The sequence below is a fragment of the Miniopterus schreibersii genome, assembly GCF_964146895.1.
Source record: "Miniopterus schreibersii genome assembly, chromosome: 7".
Taxonomy (NCBI): Eukaryota; Metazoa; Chordata; class Mammalia; order Chiroptera; family Miniopteridae; genus Miniopterus; species Miniopterus schreibersii.
Genome location: NC_138108.1, coordinates 35,529,445 through 35,551,925, shown reverse-complemented (window position 1 = coordinate 35,551,925; position 22,481 = coordinate 35,529,445). Strand labels below are relative to the sequence as shown.

Sequence of the window (22,481 nt, the reverse complement as noted above, 5' to 3'; positions counted from 1 at the left end):
TCATGGTGGCTGCCTCTTGACCTCACACGGGGTATCTGACGACTACTGGGCGGGTGCGTGGAAAGGGGGAGCAGCAAGAACTGGGGTCTTGGTTCAAGTGAGGCAAGTCACAGGGCTTTCCAAAGCCAGCATCGCTGTTGAACTCCTAACAGCCCGAGCCTCAGTTCAGGCCGAGAGGCTGCTGATCCCCTGGGTCCTGCCCTAGGCACCCAGAACTTAAAGAGGAAGCTGGGGAGAAAGGGAGTGGGCACCCAAGCTCGCAGCGCGCAGGGCTCGCCTCGAGGTGAGTAACCGCGCCGCCTTCGTGCCCTAAGCTCAGGCGCCTGCAGGAGCTCCTTTTGTTTTACACCTGCGGCCCTCGGGTTCTTCTTAAGGCCCCCCAAAAACAGATAACGCGCCTATCAACTCAAGATCTGAACCACTGCCCGCGGCGCCGGGCGCCCGGGTCTGGGGCAGGCCGCGAACCCTCGGCGTCCGTAGTGGGGTGCCCGCGGTGGGATTGGGGCCACGCCAATCCGCACCCAGGCCCGACCGCGGTTAGCGCGGGGAGCCCGCGCTCCTTCCAGCTCCGCGCCGGCAGAGCCCCGGAGCCCCGCGTCCTGCGCTCGGAGGGGGCGGGGCGCTCCGGCCAGGCGCGCGCCCGGCGGAGGTCCCCCAGCGCCCCCTGCAGCCGCTCGGAGGGGGGCTGCGCACGGCCCCGCTCCCCAGCACCACGCCCCGGGCCCCACCCGGCCGCCGCGCCCGGGGCCCCCCGCCGGCCCGCACCTTCCTGCCGCAGACGCCAGGCGAGGGGTCCCGAGGGCGGGCGCGCGGCGTCCCGGGCGTCCGCAGATTGCTCCGCCCGAGGCCCCACTTCCCCTCCCTCCTTCTGTAGGTCCCTCCCTTCCTCCCTCAGCTTCTTCCCTTCTGCCTCCTGGCACCCGACACGCCGCGCCGGGGCCCTCTTCCCCTTGGCCCGAGTCTCATCCCGCACAACTTCGGGACGGTGCCACTGGGTGTTGAATGTTCCGCTCCGAGAGCGCATGGCTGCGGGAGCGAGGCGAGGGCTGGGCCCCCGAGGGGCCGCCGTCCGGGAGGCGGTGATGCTGCTGCTGTGCCTGGGGGTCCGGACGGGGCGCCCCTACAACGTGGACACCGAGAGCGCGGTGCTGTACCGGGGCACCCCCAACACCCTTTTCGGCTACTCAGTGGTGCTGCACAGCCAGGGCGCGAACCGATGGTGAGAGGAGCGGGGCGCGGGCGCGCGGGCATCTCGGAGCGGGGGCTGCAGGCTGCCTCGGGGCTTTCCCGCGCGGTTCAAACTTTCCCCTCTCCCGAGGAGGCGGAGGGGGAGCCCCGCGGCGGGTAGCTGGCTGGAGAGCCGCCCGGAAGGGACACTCACTTTTCTCGGGGTGGCAGCTCGCGGGGTGCGTTCTGGCGCGAGGCCCTTAGGGGTGGCCGGCTGGGTGCGCCGGGCGGGGGGCGGGGGGAGGTGGGGAGCCGCGGCCAGCTGCGGCGCTGAGCCCGGAGCGCCTGGGCAGCGCCGCTCCAGCCGCGCGCACGTGCGCGTTTCTCCCGCAGGCTCGTGGTGGGGGCCCCCACGGCCCCGTGGCTCGCCAACGCCTCGGTGGTCAGCCCCGGCGCGGTCTACAGATGTCCGATCGCAAGGAATCCAAACCGAACGTGCGAACAGCTCCAGCTGGGTGAGTTGGATCTGGGACCAGGAGTGAGCGCCCCCCCCCCCACACACACACACGCACCCCCCCACACACACACACACTTACACTTGTGGACTCCAGAGTAACAAGTTCTCCTGGGAGAACTCATGTTGCCCATTCCTTCCACTAAAGGGGTCCCTTTCTTTCTGTCAGTATTTTGCTCCCCTTAGCTTACAGCAAGGATTGCGGTACTCTGGCTAAACTATGTAGAGGAAAATTTCTTATAATGCCTTCTCCTTTCCCAAGCGCCATCCCTTTTGTAAAACACATTTTAAAGCCTCAGCACATTAAGGGCAGGATATAGCTAAGCCAAGACTAAAGAATTTTATTTCCATCTTTGACCTACCGACCTTGTTAAAGAGAAGAGGCTAAGGGGCAGGTCAGGAAGAGCAATTGAAATGGATCCCATATCCTGCCATTTAGCCTAAGGGCTTTCTAAAAAAGCAAATGATATAGCTTTACTTAGGGTATAAAATGTAAAAAAGGAGAGCACAGGAAAAATTGGCATCTTCGCTGTTAATAATATAATTAAAATGAGGCTTAACATATACTTACTAGTTTTTTTCTCCCCAAATTCTCATGTTTAATAGGTGCCTCTATTTGAAGTCATTTCTTAACATCTCTTCTTAGATTTGTGATGACTTGGAAAATGTGTTCTGAAGGAGGGGGAGGGAAGTTCATGTTTCAAAGCCAAAAGCAAATTTGCTTTGCACAGACACATGGGGTGAGGGGAGCGGGGAGTGAAAGAGGAACTAGTATTAATTCTGACCTATCTTGTTCCAAACACCGTTAGGCACTGCTATATATGTTGCTTAATTTTTTTCCCCTTGGAGTATCACTGGGTCATAGCGGGCATTGCTCCTCCTTAACGCACAAGAAACTCGGTGACACAGAGGGTTGCAAGTACTTCTTCTAAAGCCTGCTCAGCTACTGAGTGGAAGATGGGACCCCAAGTCAAAGGCAGGTCTGCTTGTGTCCAAAGCCCAAGCACTGTCCTTTGATGTACGCATCTTCAGTGCAAATAAAGTTAAACGAAGAGTCCAGTATGTTGTCTGCTGAGCTGATAAGTCATCTGTAAATGGTGACTAAAAGCTTATGATTGGAACCTTTCTCATATTTTTGTTGTTGTTGTCCATAGACTTTTCGGATAGGCTAGTTACTGCACCTTTAACCCCTTTTTATAGTAGCCTTTGCTTTTTCCCAAAGTGGAAAGCTGTTTCCCTTCATTTAGAATGGATTCAAACAGAGTATGCATATAATGGGACTTTTTATTTCTAACTGAGAGAGCATCCATAAAAGTGTAGGAGTTGTCTGTAGCATGTAGAATAAGCCCTAGCCCCTTATTAAGCTTCTTCCATCCCCAAAGGCAGACTAGTAAAGCATAACACAGTCATAGACCTATTACTTGGAATAATTCTGCAAAACATAATTTTCACTGTATGAGGGAGTTGTAGGATGAAGAATTAAGGAGTGAGCAGACAACCTTGATCTGCCAGCGGCTCTTGACAAGGCCTCAGGAGGGAAAATTTTCATTTCTGTTGTCCTGTCATAGTTTTCTGATCTATGACATTTTAACTACTGATATCTAGTACTTAATTCCTGTCTGGAAGGGCGCTGAATCTATTTATAGATGTCTGTTTTTAACTGGAAAGATGTCATAGTATTATATAAAATTTCAGATAATAATACCTGTCAAAATTAAAAAACAAAACAAAAAAAACCTAAATTCTTTGGGCATGTGGAACATAGGGATTGACTATAGAAATACCCTTGGGTCAATAAAGAGGTACTTACTGAGATATAAGGCAAAAAGGAAGACAGGATTTCTATTCAATCACTGGTTGGAACACTAATTGCTGTAGTAATAGCTTTGGATATTTACAAAAGAATTGACTGAAATTATTTTTCATGCATTGTTTTAAACAATATATCTTCTCTTCCTTTTATAAAGAAATTGTGTAGAAGGGAGTAAAGGGGGGATAAATGGTGGTGGAAGGAGACTTGACTTGGGGTGGTGAACACACAATACAGTACAGAGATGATGTATCATAGAATTGTACAACTGAAACCTATATAATTTTATTAACCAATGTCACCCCAATAAATTCAATAAAAATAAAAAAATAAAAAATAAGTTAAATGTATAAATTAAAAGATAACAGTTCAAATGAAACACAATGAAAAATATGTTCTTGTTGGCTGAATCAAAAAATCGTATAATAATTAAAGATTGAGCTGTGATTGCCATGTCAGTAAGGTATTTTCTTTCATTTGGAATGGCTTAACCTGCTAAGGAGATGCAGTTGAAAGATCTCTTAAAATGGTGTCTTTCTCCTACACAATTCAAAATGCTATTAAGATCGACTAGCCTTTCAGTCTCAGAACTTCAGATCAAATTTTGATTCAGATGGACTACTCCCCGTTAAAGAAGAGTTCAATGCCCCCACCCCATGTCACCCTCACCTTTGTGGATAATGTTGCATATTGTGGTATATTTACTGTAGCCATAATCCAAAGTCAGCAGCAAACGCCCATTTATCTAGAATGTTCAGGGTGTGAGATGTTGAGAGCAAGATACCCTTTTAGGGAAGTGAACTGACTATAGAAAAAGTGCTTTTCTTCCTGTATGCAGACAGTCTCCTTCCACCTCCCTGCCTCCCTGCGAACTGTCTGTCCTCTCCCTACATTGGTACATCCCTCCACTAACCAAAAGGAAGGTCATCTTCCATCTGGAGGGTTGGAGCCCAGACTCGTTCGTGGAGACTTCATGTTTGAGGATTGACATGTGGCAATCACCAGGGCCTAGCTGTTTTTCCATTCACAGTCTGCATCCTTGCAGAGGCTTTTTAAAAAGAAACTTTGGTAGCAGATGGTTGTTAAAATAAGGCATCACAAATAACAACTCCATCACTATAGTTAATCATAGTCCGTCCATGGATTACCAATATTCAAAGAATTACAACATAAGAAAATACATAAGTGATTATAAAATTATACTTTTAAAATTGTCTTTAATTGGTTATTCAAAAGACATTTCAGATTTTTTATTACTTTGAAGTTGCCACTAATAACATTACACACACACACACACACACACACTTATTTGGGTAATAGAGTCTGAAGTTACACAGTGACACTTCCCACACAATAGCCAGTGGCCACCTATGGCTACTGAGCACATGAAATTCGGCTAGTTTACAGTGAGAAGTGCTGTACTGTAAATTACATACTGAATTTTAAAGACAATATCCTATTAATAATAAAATACAGTATCCTATTAATTTTTTTAGATATTGATTACATGTTGAAATCAATATCAACATTTGGCTTGTATTATATTTCTATTGGACAGCACTCTCCTAGAGAAACACATTTCCTGCATAAACTAACACTAACTTTTTAGCAGGTGTTTTCCAAGTGTCTGCATATTTGGATAGGACTTTCACTTTTCCAGACCAACCGTTGTATGGTTACTAGACCTGTAAGATACCTGCTGTCCTCTCTTTTTCTTGCTGCAAAGAGCAATGGTCCATCACAAGTCAGTCATCATTATTCCCCTTCAGATTTCTTTCTGAAAATTATATTACCTTAGCCAGCCTCCTGGTTGATATTATATAACCTATTTGGAAGAGGTTAAGTCAATTAACATCGCATTATAAAACTAACAATTACCTCACTCTCACTTCTGCTTGATTTGCAGGAATTATTAGCTTAACATTAAAAGGCAAACCTCTCACTGTTGAAACTCCAAATATGTTCTTGATAACTTTTCTTTTTTATTTGTACTACTCTTTAAATTGTAGCTTATGAAGGCGAGTTGATACAGACTGGTCATTTTGAAAAATCACCTGTGAACATAGGCTGTTATGGTAATTATGCAGAAAATTAAGACAGAGGACTTCATTAATAAACTGTAATATTAAGAGAATTAAGTCCCCTGATTTCCAGCAATTTTTTAAAGTTCATATAAAAGAATGTTTTCTACCTAATTGGAGAAATGAGGTTTTCTAAATGAGTTTTATTTTTTGCCTTAAGTTTACTTGATTACTGAGTAATATTCCTAACAACTAAAAAAATATCTTCCCTTGGCAACAGTTCTGGGGTCAGATATCCATTGTGTATGTGGGTCATTTATTCATTCAGTCATTTATTGAGGGATGATGAAGGGCCAGAACCTGGACAAACAAAAGGAACATGGCCCTTGCTCCAAGGGGTTTCCAGTCCATTAGGTTACTATAGGAAAGTATGGTGAGAAGATCTAATTGAGTTAGGAGAATTCTTCCTGAGGAATTGATGTTCAAGTGGGGAACTAAGTGAAAACCAGGAGTTAGAGGAAGAGGTTATGGGAAAGGTGCCAGACAGAGCAAACTGTGTGCATGAAGACCCTGAGGTCTTTGAGACATGGCATCTTTGAACTGAAAGAAAAATGCATACAGTTGGACTCTGGAGGGTGAAGTGGATGGTACGTTGGAGAGGTAAGCAAGGATTATTTTTGGTACAACTTCCCAAACTCTCCTTAGGATTACGAATTTTTCCTAAGGTGATTAAAGCTGGGAAGTGACATGGTTAGATTTATGTTGGACAGATACTTCTGGTTGAAGAGTAGTGAGTGCTTTGGAGGAAATGGGTTAACAGTTCCCTTGGCAACAGGATGGAAAAAAACAGATTCTACAGTTATTTGAAAGATAGATTCAGCAGGATGTGATCATTATTAAATGAGAGAGATAAAAGAAAAGTGTTTTTCCCCCCCTGGGACATAATTTATTTTTAAATTAACCCCAAACAGTACCCTAACTTATACAGAAGAAAGGTAGGCTTAGAAAAAATTCCACAGTTGATTCTGATATATGATCTCCAACCCAATCTCCTTCATTTGAGAACTATTAGTATAAAGAAAGTATGCTTTAACTTTTAAGTATTTAGAGATGTTACTGAAGGCTTTGACTTGGACTGTTGCTTGGATGATGGTGCTATGTCTGATGCGACATAGAAGTAAGTATCTAGTGATCAGTTGGAGGTATGGGTCACTCAGGCAGGGGAGTTCTGTACCGGCAATTCAGAGTTGAAGGTAATTGATGTAGAGATGGCAATCAAAGCCCTGGAAGTTAATGAGTTTAATTTGGGAAATCACTATGCTGAAATGATTAGAGGATCCAGGATAGATCCCAGCAGATGCAACAACTTGAGAAGTGGCTAGAACAATGCTACTCAATTCTGGCTGCTATTTAGATTCTCCTGCAGAACTTGAAGAATACCAGTGTTTATTCCCCAAGATTTTGGGGGATGGGTATTGGTACGTGTGATATTGTAACTTATAAAAAGAAATATGTATATATTTCATCTTTGTCCCTGTTTCTGGCATAAAGCTCCTAGAACCCTTAGAATTTCCTGAGGGATAAGAGAGACAAAGGTGTCTTTGGTTATTTTAATGAGGTGGTTTTTGGACCTTGATGAAGGATGGGGGCTGGTTACTAGTAGAGCTGACCAGGTGGTTAAAGGGTACAAACTTTTCAGTCCCACTCCCATGACCTCCAAGGTGGGAAAAGGGTCTGGAGGTTGAATTGATTGCCAGTGGCCAATGTTTTAATCAGGGCTACATAATGAAGCCTTCATAAACCCCCAAAAGGACAGAGTTGGAGAGCTTCTAGGTTGGTGAACACATTGGAATTGAGTGCAGAATCCTTAGAAGAACATCAGGATTCTCCACAGGTCCCCAAATGATACCAATATTCATCCATGGTTGAGAATCACTGGAGAAGAGGAGCCTAAAAAAATACTTTGAGAATGTTTTCTAACTTTCGATGTTTATTTTGATAGTTTGACTCTGTTACCCACCACACAAGCTGGAGGCTATGGCTTGGAAAGTTTAGTACTCTCACATCCCATTTCATGTCTAAAACTTGGGTATTTTACTCTTTATTACTCAATATTATTGTTATTATTACTGAATTCATAAACATTATTGTTATCTTTTAGAAACATCACCATGTTTTATTAGATGCATGGGAAAAGTAAATAGTTTAATATGGTAAACATAATATAATGGATTTGATAGTTAATAGGGTTTGAAAGAAAATCTAAAAGAAGGGGTCAGTGGGCTTAAAGAGGTGAGGGCTGCTGGTCAAATCTTTCAGCACTGTGAGCTCCCTCTGCTGGTGCCGTCCAAATCAACGTAATGTGGGTATGGAAGCACTTAACTATTTAATAAACACCTATTTGTTGCCAGGCAGCCTTGTACGCACAGCCATAAATTTTCTGTAATCGTCCTAACCCTGCAATGGTAGCTCTTATAATCCTGTCACATTTGAATTGATTTGTTCACCTTTAATCCACATGTTTTTCTAATAATCTTAATTGAGTTAGAGGAATGAATTGTATAATTATTCTCACTCAGTAATGATTGCTTCTACAAATAAAGATATCTTGAATGAATGACTCTTATATAACATAGGATAGAGCAAGAGCCATTCATTTTCCAGGAGTAGGAGAAAAAGTGGAAGAGTTTGAAACGTGAGACTTTTCTAATGGAATAGAGCTTCAACTTTGAAAAAAATGTAACTGGTGGAAATAAGGACTTTCACTATGTTTCTGAAATGTGAAATTATATCACATGTTCTGAAAGATCAGATAAATATATATACATATTGTTTTAGTAGCTAGAAAGCCAGACAGTGCGCCTCAATCAAGGGTCTGAAGTGATGGGGAAGTCGCAGCACAGTCCACAGGCAGATAAAGCAAACATGCCGTTACATCCAAAAGTCCCAGGCGCCCTACCCACAGAGTGTTTCACTCAAGCTGTCAACAAGTTACGGAAAGAAGAACTGTGAGCCTGACCTTTCCTTTTGGTCTTTCTTCAGTGGAAATGCCAAGACACTGAGAACTATATAAATTGAGGAAAAGGGCAGGGCAAGATAGGGACCAAGTAAATGACATTTTTTGTGAGCACTATAGAGTTGACTGTGCAGTCTGTAGGCAGATTTGTGATATTTTACACATTTTTCTGATGAAAAAAATTTAGAAAGTGACACTGATTTCAGTTAATACATCTGAAATATGTGTAGGCTTTATTTTATATACTATAGGGTAGTAAGAAGTAATAGATCTATTTGACAAGTTTTTTATTCTAATATTTCCCATTTACCAGCCACATGGAGTTGGGCAAGTTACTTTATTTCTTTAAGACTCAATTTTCTCACCTGTAAAATGGGATTAATAAAATAGTCTTCTGCTGCTACTGTGAGAATTAAATGACTTAATGTGTATGATAAATCTTAACTGACAACAGCAATGGGCCCCAATTTTTTATGGAGGGGAATATATGTCATGCATGACATATGTACAGCTTAATCATATGTTTAGATTAATCCTTAAACTAATAATAATGTTAACGTCAACTAACATCTGTTTGCTTTATCTGCTAGGCTCTGGCCCAAGCCCTTCACACATATCTCACTTACTCCCCATGATCCTTATACAAAGGCTGTGAGAGGCACCTCCTGTGGGCCCCAGCTGACTCGCAGTTTTAAATAGTCCTGCTCACATATCCCACTTTGTAAAGATCTTCAAACCTGCAAACACTGTTTTCCTAGACCATCTGTTACTACCTTAAACTTAAGGCAATATTTTGGAAGAGAAGTAATAAGAATAGCAGTGAAGGAAGAACATCTCTCCAAAGCTTAGATCCCTGAGAGTTTGGAATTTTTGCAGGAAAGCAGCGATTTTCAACCGGTGTGCTGTAAGATGTATCAATGAATCAAAATTAGGCCTATGTTGTTGTTGTTTTGTCAGAACAACAAAAAATATATTTTTGGGTGTGCTGCAGAATTTTAGTAATTAGTTTGTGTGTGCCATGCGGTGAAAAAGGCTGAGTCGCTGCAGTAAAGGATTAGTAACTCTAGTAGAGGATACGTGGGATGATGTAATTCAGAATTCCCTCCCTCTGCAAATGCATATTCTGTTCCTGCCTTCTGCAGGTCAGGCCCTGTTCTGTGCTGTAGGAGTGCCACAGTCAACAGAATGCCTGCCCTCATGGAGGTGACATTCAGGACTGAAAGCCTACCCTTCCATAGTCTCTTTCATATTTTGGGACTTGGAACAATAATACAGAAGAATGACAAAAAAAGGGGTGGCAAAAAGTGTACCTAGTTGGCTTTGCACTAACATCCCTTATACCCATCTATCAAAATGACTGCTCATTCACATCCATATACACACGCGGGGTGATACTGAAGCAGGAGATGGAAATGAAAACAAGTAGTAAGCATACATCTTTATATTTTGTTTCCCAAATGAAAAGTATAAAAGAGAAAGATGGGCTTCAGTTTTTAGAGTAAGGGGTATGGTTTTTATATGGCTTTGGATTTTTAATGCCGACTGGGAAATTGCATTCAACTGTGCTCAGAATTACTCATTGTAGTTGTACAGGAGCATGGCAAATTATCACATGTTAATTTCTGCTGACCTCTTTTATGTTAAACCATGTAAAGTACTTTTGTAATTATGAAGCTGATTTGATTTACTAAGCGTTTACATTAGTAATATATGAGCTGAGTTGAAAACCAGATTATAAATAATTTCAGCATGACATTTGGGTAAAATATAATCTGAGTTTATTTATGATGTTCTGTCCCCTGACATTAGCTTTCTCGTGACAGTTTTAATAATCATCATATCTGGCCAAATTAGAAATACTGAATTTCCACATAAAGAAAATTTACTTACCATTTGATATTCCATTTCAATATCTAGCTAAAACCAAGGAGGGGAAAAAATGTATTATTATTATTAATATTATTTTCAAAAGGAAGAAGTTTCTTTTCAGATGCAATATAATACAGGAAAAGGCATAACCATTTACATTGCAGAGCAGTTGCTCACAAGCCCAACTGCACACTACAACAGCCTGGGGAGCTTTTCAGAAAATTCTGATTTCTGGATCTCAACCCAGACAAATCCAGCTGGAGCCTCTGGGAGTGCGAACCAGGTGTCAGTATTTGTTCAGAACTCTCCCACGTGATCCTAATGTTCATTCAAGACCAAGAACCAAGTGATGAAGGAGTGGACTTAGGAGCAAGCAAAGTTAAGGAAAAGCTCTGGAGAAGGCCCTAGTGTAGGCTGATGATGTGAAGGTCTAATTTCTCTGCCAAGACGCTGCAGGCACTACAGAAAAAAATGGTAAAAAAAAAAAAAAGTGTCTGGAAATTAAGAAAAGACCCATAGCAGCAGTGGAGACTTACAGGCTGTTCTTTGAATGGATCCTGTCTTAAAACCGGTGCTGAAAGTATTATGGTGGCTGGCAGGAGGTGTGTTAGGAAGAAAAGGAGAAGCCTGTATAAATATGAGTCTGTGTTTGCTCAGTCATTAGCATTAGTTTTCATTCCTTATGTGGAAGGATAACTGCTTCATGACTTTGTTCTTTTGTGAATTTCCTTTTTGCCTGTGCATTTATCCTTTGGTACCCATATTTCACATTAAGATACAAAACACAAATAGAAGATACTTAGTCAAAACAAAGCGCAGTCGATGCTTTGAACTGTTTTTCATTTATTGACCTTCCATTTTCAGCACGCATTTCTGGGCGATGTGCTGGGGGGTGGGCTAGTAATGAACAAGATGTAGTCCTGGTCAGGATGAATTAGGACATTATTTACTAAGTCTTGGAAGGAGATGGGATAGTTGTGAATAAATAATGCGCCTGTATTAGTCAGGGTTCACCAGAGAAACAGAACCAATGGGGTAAGTAGATAGATTTGTCCATATATCTATCTACCTTTCTATCTATGGGGAGATTTACAGTGGGCTCCCTCAGTTACGGAGGCCGGTGATCTGCCATCTGCAAGCCGAAGAAGCAGGAAAGCTGGTGCAGTTCAGGCCCCAGGCCTGAGAAGCTGGTGTGGGGCTGGGGCCAGAGGGCGTTGGTGCAAGTCGCAAAGATCTGAGAGACACTCAGACATGGGGAGAAAGATGTTTGAGGGAAGCGACACTGATAAAACGGGAAAGTGAGTAGTATGTGCAAACCTAAGTGAGATTCTGAGCAGTGGTGACATTGGGATGTCACCTGGTGGAACAAAAACAGAAACAGGATACGATGTGGAATCATCTATGGCTCCAGAAAACAGTTTAGTCACACATGAGTTTCTCTTGTCTTTGTTTTAAAATTTATAAAGACTCAGCCAAGAAACAGGCTAATAATTCACTAGTTTTGCACATAACTTTTTGGCTATTTTTCTCAAGCAATTTACATAGAACTGTGTGGTTCTAAACTATTGTATGCTGACCATTTTTAAACTTTTGGAGTCATCTCTAAAACAGTAAATTTATTTCTAAGTAGTATAATTTTGATGAAATAAAGTGTCTATTATATTATACCACATTTTAATAGAGATATGTGTTATTTGTGACCTCCTTCCTCTCCCGTCCTTAATTTTTCTCCTTGTTTGCCTGAGTGACTGTAAATTTAGAAGACTTTGGTATTTTCATACATGATATTTCTTTAAAGTATCTGTTGTGGTAAATAATAGGAACTTCAGGTAAACAGAGCCTGCCATCTATCATCTATTTTGACAGTAAAAAAACCAACAAACAGGAACTGGCAATGTTAGTGAAAAGTCAAATTGAAAATTTTATCACAATGAAAATTAAAATTTCTTGCATTCTCTTTCACTTTCCCTCAATTATGTTGACATCATGTAGCTACAATCAAACTCTGTGTGAGACCTTACCTACCACATGCACACAACCCACTTCTTTCTCTCTCCCTCCTACCCTTCCCTTCTTCCCTTCCTTTATCTTTTTATTAGTCTTAACATAGAGACTTTATGTTCCACCAGGATCATCTTTTACCAAGGTTTGGGCTGCAGCAAATTCTCTTTCTATTCCAAAGGGACATTGCTAATCAACCCCAGCATTCTCCCGGACCCATCCTAAGTCATCTTCCTTACAGTCTAGTGCTCCAAGCAGCCACTACCAGTAGGTTGGACTTGCAACTATTCTACAAGAAACCTGGCCAGAATAACATTATCCACATTCCAGCATAGCAATGTTCCAGGTTATGCGAACCATCTGGGGGAGTCAGGGCCTCCTGGACCTACTAAAGCAGAATCTTCAGAGAAGGGGCTAGGAAGCTTTCTTCAGTTCAGCTGTGTAGAGGGGTTTGCTGTTTTTCCTGATCAACATTCTGGAGAACAAACAAATGTATACACATCTTCCTATACTCCTTAAAACAAAATCTCTCCTACCCAGGAGATTTTCTGCAAGTAATTTCACTTTCAGAACATCAGCCGTATCAATACGGGTATTCTGAGTACTCCCGGGAAGCTTTATCTGGGGTCATAGGAGGAGGCAGTGCCTGATTTAGAGAATGGTTCCTATAAGTGTATGAAAACTTGGTACCAGGAACCAGACTTCAAAATGAAGTAAACAAGCCCAGGTTCCACATTCTTCCAATCAAGGGAATGCAAATATATTTACCTGCCTTTGGAATTAAGCTCAGGTGGAATAGGCTATCGCATGGCGATTGAAGAGGGTGGGAATACAGTCAGCAGAAGGAGTCTTAAGATACTGCATCTTGTTCTCACCTAAAATCACTTAATTGAAGTCACTTTAATATAGGACCCCAGTTGTAAAGCAAGGAAGTCACTCTAACAACAGAAAAAAAATTATCACTGAGTAAGTTACTTTCTCTTGTACAGCTTAGGAGTACTGTATTGCCCATGAGTAATATTTTATGTTTGGTTTTCTGGCTACTCATGCATTTGCCAAAGTGCCTGTTGAAGTTTTTTTATTTACTACTGAAATAATCTGGTTTTTCAAGTCTTTTGTTCTTTGCTGAGAGCAGTTACAGTCAACTGAATATAAACCACAGGGCAGTTTGTTTTCAATGCTAGTCATTGTTACCATGCTAATTATACACTGCCGACTTCCAGCTTCAATAAACTGTGACTTCAGTGCTGAAGGCCATAGTCTTTTATCATCTTTTATTTTAAATGTCTCCATACAAGAAACATCTTAAAAAGTGTCCTGGTAATGTTGCCAATAACACTAGATAAATGGTCAAAACCAAGGTGGGAATTCTTCGCCAAGCATTATACACTGACTGCCATTGTATCTGCACAGCATATGTTGGTGTAAAAGGGTCTTCTCCTCTCCCAGTCATGTTGATTAGTTATCTCCTCTATCAAGGCCATCTCTTCACCATGTTGCCAATCATTTCTACAAACAAAAATCACCTTGCAAGAAAACAGGTTGGCACCAAGTAACCCACGGTTACCCCCGCACTATCCCCTGAATATAAGATGATAGAGAAGAGGGGATGTGGGCATTTCACACATGGTTAGAGGAAAATCATTGGGGATACGCATGATGTGTTCATTTTCTCTGCTCTCCTAGAATAGCATGGTTTTCAAAGTAACTGATAACAACGTTGTTTTCAAATGCTATAGGTAGCCCTGGTGGAGAACCTTGTGGAAGGACTTGTTTGGAAGAAAGAGACAATCAGTGGTTGGGGGTCACACTTTCCAGGCAGCCAGGAGAAAATGGAGCCATCGTGGTAGGTTATTGGAATTGGTCCACTGATCACATCATGAAATCAGATATTCTTGGTGTGACTTTCACATCATTTGGTCTACTCTTATGTTTTATTTAGACTTGTGGGCATAGATGGAAAAATATATATTATGTGAAGAATGAAAATAAGCTCCCCTTGGGTGTTTGCTATGGAATGCCCTCTGATTTGCGAACAGAATTGAGTAAAAGAATAGCTCCATGTTATCGAGGTAAGACACAATTTTGATATTAACTGGATCAAAAGAAACAAATGACTTTTACTTTTTTTTAAATTATTTTCAATATTAAATGTGCAGGGAGGGGATTTTTTAAAATAGCTGTGTTCTTTTTAACTACTCAAAGTACCCTTTCCTTTTTTACTCAGAGTATTAGTTTTTATAAATGTACTTCATGTTTTCAGGAAATTCTACAGTTTTAATTTGAATAATTCTAGAATCTTGTTGATAATTTTTCACTTTTGCATTAAATACATTTTCAATTCACTATAAGTTAGTCTAATGCTCAACAAACAGGATACTTAAAATCTTGAAATTACATTGAAAAGGCTAATCAGTAAGAAGAAAACTGTTTAAGTTTCTTGCTTTCCTTTAGCTGCAAAGAATATTCAGAAAGATTCAAGTATAATGGAAGCAAGTATTTTCCACTTACTACGTATTCCCCCCCCCCCCCCCCACATTCACGTTTTTCTTGAAATGGCAAGGGCTTGGTATCTTAAGTTTGAAAGATTTTTCCATAAAAATTCTAGGCCATCGGTAGCATTAATGTACACAGAGTTAGGACATAAATAAACAACTGAAATGAAAAAAGTTCAAGGTGAATGTCAACAGAGCATTAAAAAAATGTATCTGCAACATAACAAATTCTAAAAATTTGTCTTTGAAAAACTCAGCATTCAATATATATACATTCTAACTTTTCTAACCAAAATGATTACCCCAGTATCTGAAGAAAATACCTATTCCCTAACAAAATTTTGACCAAGTAAGCAAATTCAATTACTGATTCTATTAATACTGGGGTCTTCCCTCTCTGGCATTTGATATTATGGAGAAGCTTATATCATATATTTTCCTGATTGGCCTTTGGATGTCAATAAGATAAAATGTGAATTTTAAATTCTTAATTTCAGTAAAACCCAGTCTAAGTTTCTGCATGTTTATTATTCTCTTTTTCCTAATGGTTTATGGTTTGTACATTGAAACATTTTCATCCAATAGAGTGTTTTTGGGTTTTTTTTCTCATTTATACCTAGCCACATTCTACAAAAAAAGTTCAAGATGGCATAAGTATAAGATGACCAACGGGGAAATTTTAAAAATAGAAAAAAAATAAGGTCAGGGAAGATATAAAAAAGAGTGAAAAATCATGACAGAGTATGGTAATTATAAATGACTTAGCAATTCTTTTAAATTTTCCAGTTAGTAAAACCAAAGCAAAGATGTGGTTCTGATTCTTGTTTTCATAGAGGTTTACTTGTCAGTTCTTTAGAAGCACAGCTTTGTCTTCATAGCAAGTTCAAGACCCTCTATTTCCATGCAGCTCTTCACTCTGTTATTTTTAGTTGGACAAAATCTAGGAAGCCTATTTTTTTCTGTTAAATTTTTTTAATGGAGGAACTACAACAAAAAAATTGGAATGAAATACGTTTAGCCTTAGACAACAAGTGATTTCTGGTTGATGATTTCATATACTGAAAAGTAAATGAAATTAGACAGTAGACTCAATAGAATATTAGATGTGTAAGAAATTTTGGCAATTGTTGAATCAAATGCCTTCATTTTATAGAGGAAAAAACTGTGATCCAGTGATACAATGTAATTTTATCAGAATTTTAGCCCTCTGGTAGCAGAAGGGGCCACAAACAGATTTTTATGCTTTTTCTGATCCCAAATGTCTGTCCAATTTGCAAATTAATGCGTGTGGAGGGGAGGCTTATGAAATGAGGGCAATAGTCATTGTCTGGGAATGCTTTTCCTTCTCTTTTTCTACCTTTGGTTAAAAACTAGTTGGTGGCAGAGCGAGGAGCCACCATTCAAGTATTTTTTTTGTGTTCTGGTCTAGTCACCTATCTTCCATAAGATAAAATTATGCAGATTTTGTGTTTATTTTTAAATAAAATCCTGAATTGTTTTTTCTACATCATTTTAGATCATGTGAAAAAGTTTGGAGAACATTTTGCATCATGTCAAGTTGGAATATCAAGTTTTTACACAGAGGTAATAGCCCAAAAAATAGCCACTATGAATGTTTACATATAGAATTTTAATTCTTGTGAAGATTTAGAAGACTGATGTTATGCTTTAGAGTAAAAATTGTATAACATCTGAATATGTCTTTTAAATTTGAAAGTATAGTATTATAGTTTAATTTTACCACTCAGTATTTCACATATATTTTGAGAAAATACTAGTATTAGATAGCTGTGCCACACAAGATCAACTAAAAGTCTGTACTAAAGAATATTATTCTCATTAAGAATTTAATAGAAATTGAAAGTAGCTATAGTTATTTTTGTTAACTTAGGCATCAGGAATATCCAAATATGTTATTTTTACTTGTTGAGGGGTTAAGTAAGCATGTGAATTCACACTTTCAATTAAAATTATGAGAACTGGGAGACTGAAGAACTTAATAACCTCTTAAATCAGATATATTCCCAAACTCTATTACTCTTTTTCTACTATTCTAGTCACTCTTTGACTTCTGGTGAAAGATCCCAGTTGTGTTCAACCTCCAGAGCTCCCAGCTTCCCTTAAAAACCAATTATGAATTTATTAATGTTTTCCAAATCTATGTAGAAAGACTTGGGTTAACAGTTTCCATAAATATTACCTACTATGTTAAAAAAAAAAAAAAAGAGTAATGCTTTCTTTAATGTATATTTAAATTGACCTTTTTGTGTAAGTTCAGGATTTAAATTTACCCCCTTTTTTGGGGAGGGGGGGTTCAGAATTGTTTAGGAAATTTAAAAACATGTTAAATAGGCTTGATAGGTTTGATTGCTGAAAGTTCTCATATTTTACTAGACAACTGCTCATTACAATCTTCCTTCTGTTTCCTTTTTCTAAATTCATATCTGTCATCAAATATGCCCCAAATTTCATTGGACTTAGTTTTTTCTAAGCTAACATTGTTAAGGAAACTAGCTAATGGCTTTTTGCAAATTGAAATAAATTAAGTCTACTTTTTACTCTTTGACAACACATGATTATCTCTGTAATGAGCACTAATGAATTACCCAGATATGTTTTCCTTTAATAGAAAGCACATTGCCTTTCTCCGGAAAGCTTACTGTAGTGTTCAGTGATTCTCCTTTTGATTTCTAAGTCCACTGATAAGTGTGAAGTGAGAGTTTCTTCTCTAAAATTCTACTTTTTGGTAAAAATCCATTAGCTAGCTTCTCTTTTTTTCCTGGTGTGTTTTTAAATGCATAAAATGCTCAGATTTCAGAAATTTATTATAAAAATGTATTCTTGTTACTATTTGCTTAAAATGTATATCTGGAAGAGGTTTGGGGTGATGAGATTAAATGTTTAAATGATGATAAATCATTTATTTCTTATAGGATTTAATTGTGATGGGAGCTCCAGGATCATCTTATTGGACTGGCTCTCTTTTTGTCTACAATATAACTACAAATAATTACAAGGCTTTTTTAGATGAAGAAAATCAAGTAAAATTTGGAAGTTACTTAGGTACTGTAAAAATTGACAAACTTAAATTATAATCTTTTTAACAGATATTAGTAATTATATATAGGGTAAATTGTATTTTCAAAAGATCAAAATGGTCAGTGTCCATTAAAAAGAGTTTGTCTGTTTAAGAATATAATCTATGAAACTTTAGTTAACTTCATATTTAATATATGTAACTACAGTCACCAATATATAATTCTTAGACTGGAACTTCTGGTTTATTGTAAAGTGTTTACTCTTTGTAGTAAAACACTTGTGAGCTTGTCTCTTTATGTAGTCAACTTATTACTATAAAGGTAGCATCTGTTGAGGGCTTACCACATCCAAGGAACTTTTGCAAGCTCTCTACATGAACTAACTCACTTAATTATGCATGTGTAAGTGTAGTTTCTTAAAGGGCCTACTGTCGACAGCATCCTAGACGGTGGGTGACATTATGAAGCATAGGGGTCTAAAAGAAGCTCATTGACCTTTGCTTCATAAGTCCTTAGAATATTTCTTAGAGCTTAACTATTTTTATCTTCTTATTATTTATATTCTTATTCTTGTTTAATAAGTCAGCAGTGGGCTGCTTTATAGTCTGTTTAAACAGAAACACAACATTTTTCTGTCATTAATTCCCCTGTTATAGTAAAAGGAATGCTTTTCCTATAATTTCTTAGAAAGTACAGATTTGCTTAAACCATATGTGCTTCAAATGTGAGCTGCCTATATTCAGAAATATTTATAAGAAGCAGCAGTATTGTTGTTTCCATTCGAACAGAAGGAATTCATTTTCAAACAGAGGGAATTCATTTATATTTCAACATTTACTTATTTATGGTTGAAGGTTATCTTCAAGTATTATAAAATGTAACTTGGTATTATCCCTTTTATTACATAATAAAACAAAAATACTTTCCCATTTCTATCATCATAAAATTTTATCACAATAGGAAGATTTTGTCAGAAAAAAGTTGAAATTTAGGAAACATTTTACTTAAAGGTTAAAATGTCGTATTTTATAGACTTTACAATATTTCTGCTGTAATCCTGGAAGCTTGCATGTCCTGATACTACACAGAGACTAACAAACCACATGTAAAGGTGCCATCTTCAATTTCTAGGACTTGGAAATATAAGCCATGTGACTAGTTTCATAACACATATTAATAATTGCTTAGAGCACATAATAAATGACAAATTTTGTGTATTGCTTTGCTAAATATTATTAAAACTCTGTTCTGTGTAGTTATTTTGTATTCAGTCTCATTCAATTCTGAGTGTGTATACGATAATATATTTTACCCATTTCAGATGATGATTCTCACACTTGTCTCTGTTTTCTTGAAGGATACTCAGTTGGAGCTGGTCATTTTCGGAGCAAGCATACTACTGAAGTCGTTGGCGGAGCCCCTCAACATGAACAGATTGGTAAAGTAAGAACTATGTTTTTTATAATTATTTCTTTACAAGGGTTCAAATAGATTGCATGAGAGAAGAAGATATTAAGGGAGGAACTGCAGAAATTCCAAGGAGTGAGAACTAGAAGTGATGAGCCGTGTGCTACATTTAGTGGAACTGCTGAACGCTGTATGGCTTTTAGATAAAATTTAGCAGAAAAGTTTTAAGGAAAAATATAAAAGTCAAATATGAAACTTTCATTTCTTATGAGTAAATTGTTTTTAACTGTCTCAAAATGTCCAGGGAATATATTTATTGGTTAACAAGTTTACAGCTAACTGGAAATTGAGACAGCTACATGTTTTATGGTAAGGGTAGAAAGAATCAGACGTTGTTTCTGGCTTTTTAATTTTTTTTACCTTGTTGTGTCAATGTTACTACATTTTCCTGAGCCTTACCTTGACAAGTAAGGCAAACAGTGCTTTCTGTGCCCTTGCAGGGATCCATAGGTAGTTCCTGGCGAGGTAGCTTTGCAAGGAAGTCACGTTAATCTGAACATTGTTTCCTAAACCTTTGGTGGTATCACTATGAAAAGGATTTTTAAAAATACAGGGTATCCCCCCAAAATATATACACACTTGGAATAATTATATATACCAATGGGTTAAATGTGAAAAGAAAGAAACATCAATTGAGTTATCAGCTGCTGAAGTGTGTATACATTATTATTATTATTATTTTTTGGACACTGTATATTTGAGCAATTACAAGCTATGAAAATCGATGTTTTGGTCAACTGGACATTTTTTCATGTGATAGCAGTTTATCTAACCTTTTCTGATTCTTTCCACAATTGCAGGCATACATATTCAGCATTGAAGCAAAAGAACTAAATATCTTACATGAAATGAAAGGTAAAAAGGTAATATGCCTCCACCTTCGGTATGGCTGCGGGCTTTTGTGACTAGCCCTGCTCCTTTCTCAGTGCCTGGGTGTGGTTTGTTTGGAACAGCTTGGCTCCTACTTTGGAGCTTCCGTCTGCGCCGTGGACCTCAACGCCGATGGCCTGTCGGACCTGCTGGTGGGCGCGCCCATGCAGAGCGTCGTCAGGGAGGAAGGCAGGGTGTTCGTGTACATCAACTCGGGCTCGGTAAGGCCAGCCACCCCGGGCCGGGAGCCACCTACGGGTCCTGTTGGCAACTTGTCCCTGACTTCTGAGACTATAGGTCCTTCGGCTTATTTTGCTGATGAAAGTAAAAGTTCTGGTATGATACTGATGCTCCAAAAATGAAATGGAGCATGATGACCAATGGGCTGCTGTCCCATTTTGATATTCCAGAAGGATGAGATCGATTATTCTAGAGCTTCTCTATTTCCAGCTTGTATGTGTTCACGCCAATAGATCAAGTTTCTTTTAGTGTATATATGACTCAAATCTAATCTGAAAGAAAGATTTTTGTATCCCTCAAAATGAGGATTTCTTATAGTGAATGTCCTTGTATAATTTAATAATTATAAAATGTTATTAAAAGTAGAAGAGAAAATGTTACATATTTTCAATGTCTTGATTTGACAATTGGAAACAAGACATGTTTTGATACAATGGTAATTTGCACAATTAATATAGATTACATTATTGATAAGAATATAAAATTGACATAGCTTGTTCCAAACTAGATATAGTAGCTGTAGAAAGACATAATATGGAGAATATTTTGGAGTAGAAACTGAATACTTGACAGGTCAATTAAAAGAGGTCCGCTGGCCTCGTCTTGCCAGTCTATCTTCTTGGCCGTAAATCAAACTGAAGAATTGATAGGTCCTTAATTGGGTCTTTTTGGCCTGCCTTTGATTTAAGAGCATGAATGGGTTTGTGAGAACATTAGTTCATTTGTTAAGGCACAGAATTTTCAGTCAGGATTCAACAAAGTAAAATCTGTTTCAAGAAGGTATTTGTAATCTCATTTAATCAATGGTCCCACAACATTTAATAGATTTCTGTATTAAGCATCAGACTAATCATTTTAAAATTTAAGAAGAAATATTCAGTCTCATAAAGCTGAGAGATTCTGAGAGTTCTATGGGCAGAGCAGGGGAGATCTTTATGCATTGGAATTTTCTAGACTGTTTAAATCTAAATTTAATGGTAAAAGCATAATATACAAGTGATCACATCTCATTAGTAGCGACATCAGGTATTATTACTTTTCTACGGAGATGTTTCACATTTCCATATCCACAGATGGTCTTCCTTTGACTAGCTACACCCTCATTCTGCATACGTCTCTTTCCCTTCTCTTTACAACTAAACTTTGTGAAAATAGTTTTTGAACAGTAGCCTATATACCCAAAAAAAGGCAATAGAGGGCTTCCACCACCACCCCCCCCATTGAAATCTTAAGCAATCCCAATATGAAAAACAGATTTAAAAGGAGCCCTTTTGCTTTAAGGGTAAGACAGGAGACCAACCCACAAGTCTACCCTTTTGTTCTTCCCTCCCTCCTACCCAGAGGCACCACTGTTGAACACGAGGGTTAATTTCATAATTGATTTCATCTTCTAAAACCGACTCTGGCATAGAGTATTCTCCCCTTATTCCCTTCTACCTCCCTGTTTTCTACCTCTCTAAAGAGGCCTTACCACCACCACAAAGGCACCCTATTACATACCTGTTGGTCTGGCTTGCTAGCACCTGTTCCTCTGCTGGAACGTGAACACCACGTAGAGAGGGATCATCTGTCTTGTTTACTGCTGTTTCCTCGGGGCCTGACAGCGTCCTGGACAAGCAGGTGCTGGTTTGGAATGAACTCAAGAAAGAATGACACTTCAACGAATAGGGTTTCCCCCTACTTCTGCTCAAATAGCTCCCAGGGGCCTCCAGCTGGCTCGTGGTCACTGCTCTCTGGCCGGAGGACACTTGAAGAAGAGTGGTGGCCACTTTCTGAAACTCTCCCCTGGAACTTCAGTGCCTTTGCGTTTTCTTAGGTCGGCACCTTCTCATCCTCGTGGGAGCCTCTTCTCCCTCCTTCTTTAAATTAGGCATTTCTCTGGGAACAAAATAAGTATAGGAGTTTTTTGGTTAGAATGTGAAAGGTGAGGGGCACCTGCCAAGGGGAAGCGCATGTGTGTACTTGGGGGATGA

General features: G+C 39.3%; 1 protein-coding gene across 1 annotated transcript in view; it reads left to right on the top strand.

Moving 5' to 3' along the window:
- The first annotated feature begins 746 nt into the window (after nt 1–746).
- The window catches only part of ITGA4 (integrin subunit alpha 4), a 65,289-nt gene continuing 43,554 nt past the window's right edge, over nt 747–22,481 (top strand). Inside the window, exons 1-9 of the mRNA XM_081142129.1 lie at nt 747–1,219; nt 1,561–1,682; nt 14,138–14,244; nt 14,341–14,470; nt 16,410–16,477; nt 17,827–17,956; nt 19,289–19,374; nt 20,199–20,261; nt 20,352–20,489. Of these exons, the coding sequence (XP_080998255.1) occupies nt 1,023–1,219; nt 1,561–1,682; nt 14,138–14,244; nt 14,341–14,470; nt 16,410–16,477; nt 17,827–17,956; nt 19,289–19,374; nt 20,199–20,261; nt 20,352–20,489 (1,041 nt within the window). The 5' untranslated portion in view covers nt 747–1,022. The remainder of the gene's footprint in view (nt 1,220–1,560; nt 1,683–14,137; nt 14,245–14,340; nt 14,471–16,409; nt 16,478–17,826; nt 17,957–19,288; nt 19,375–20,198; nt 20,262–20,351; nt 20,490–22,481) is intronic.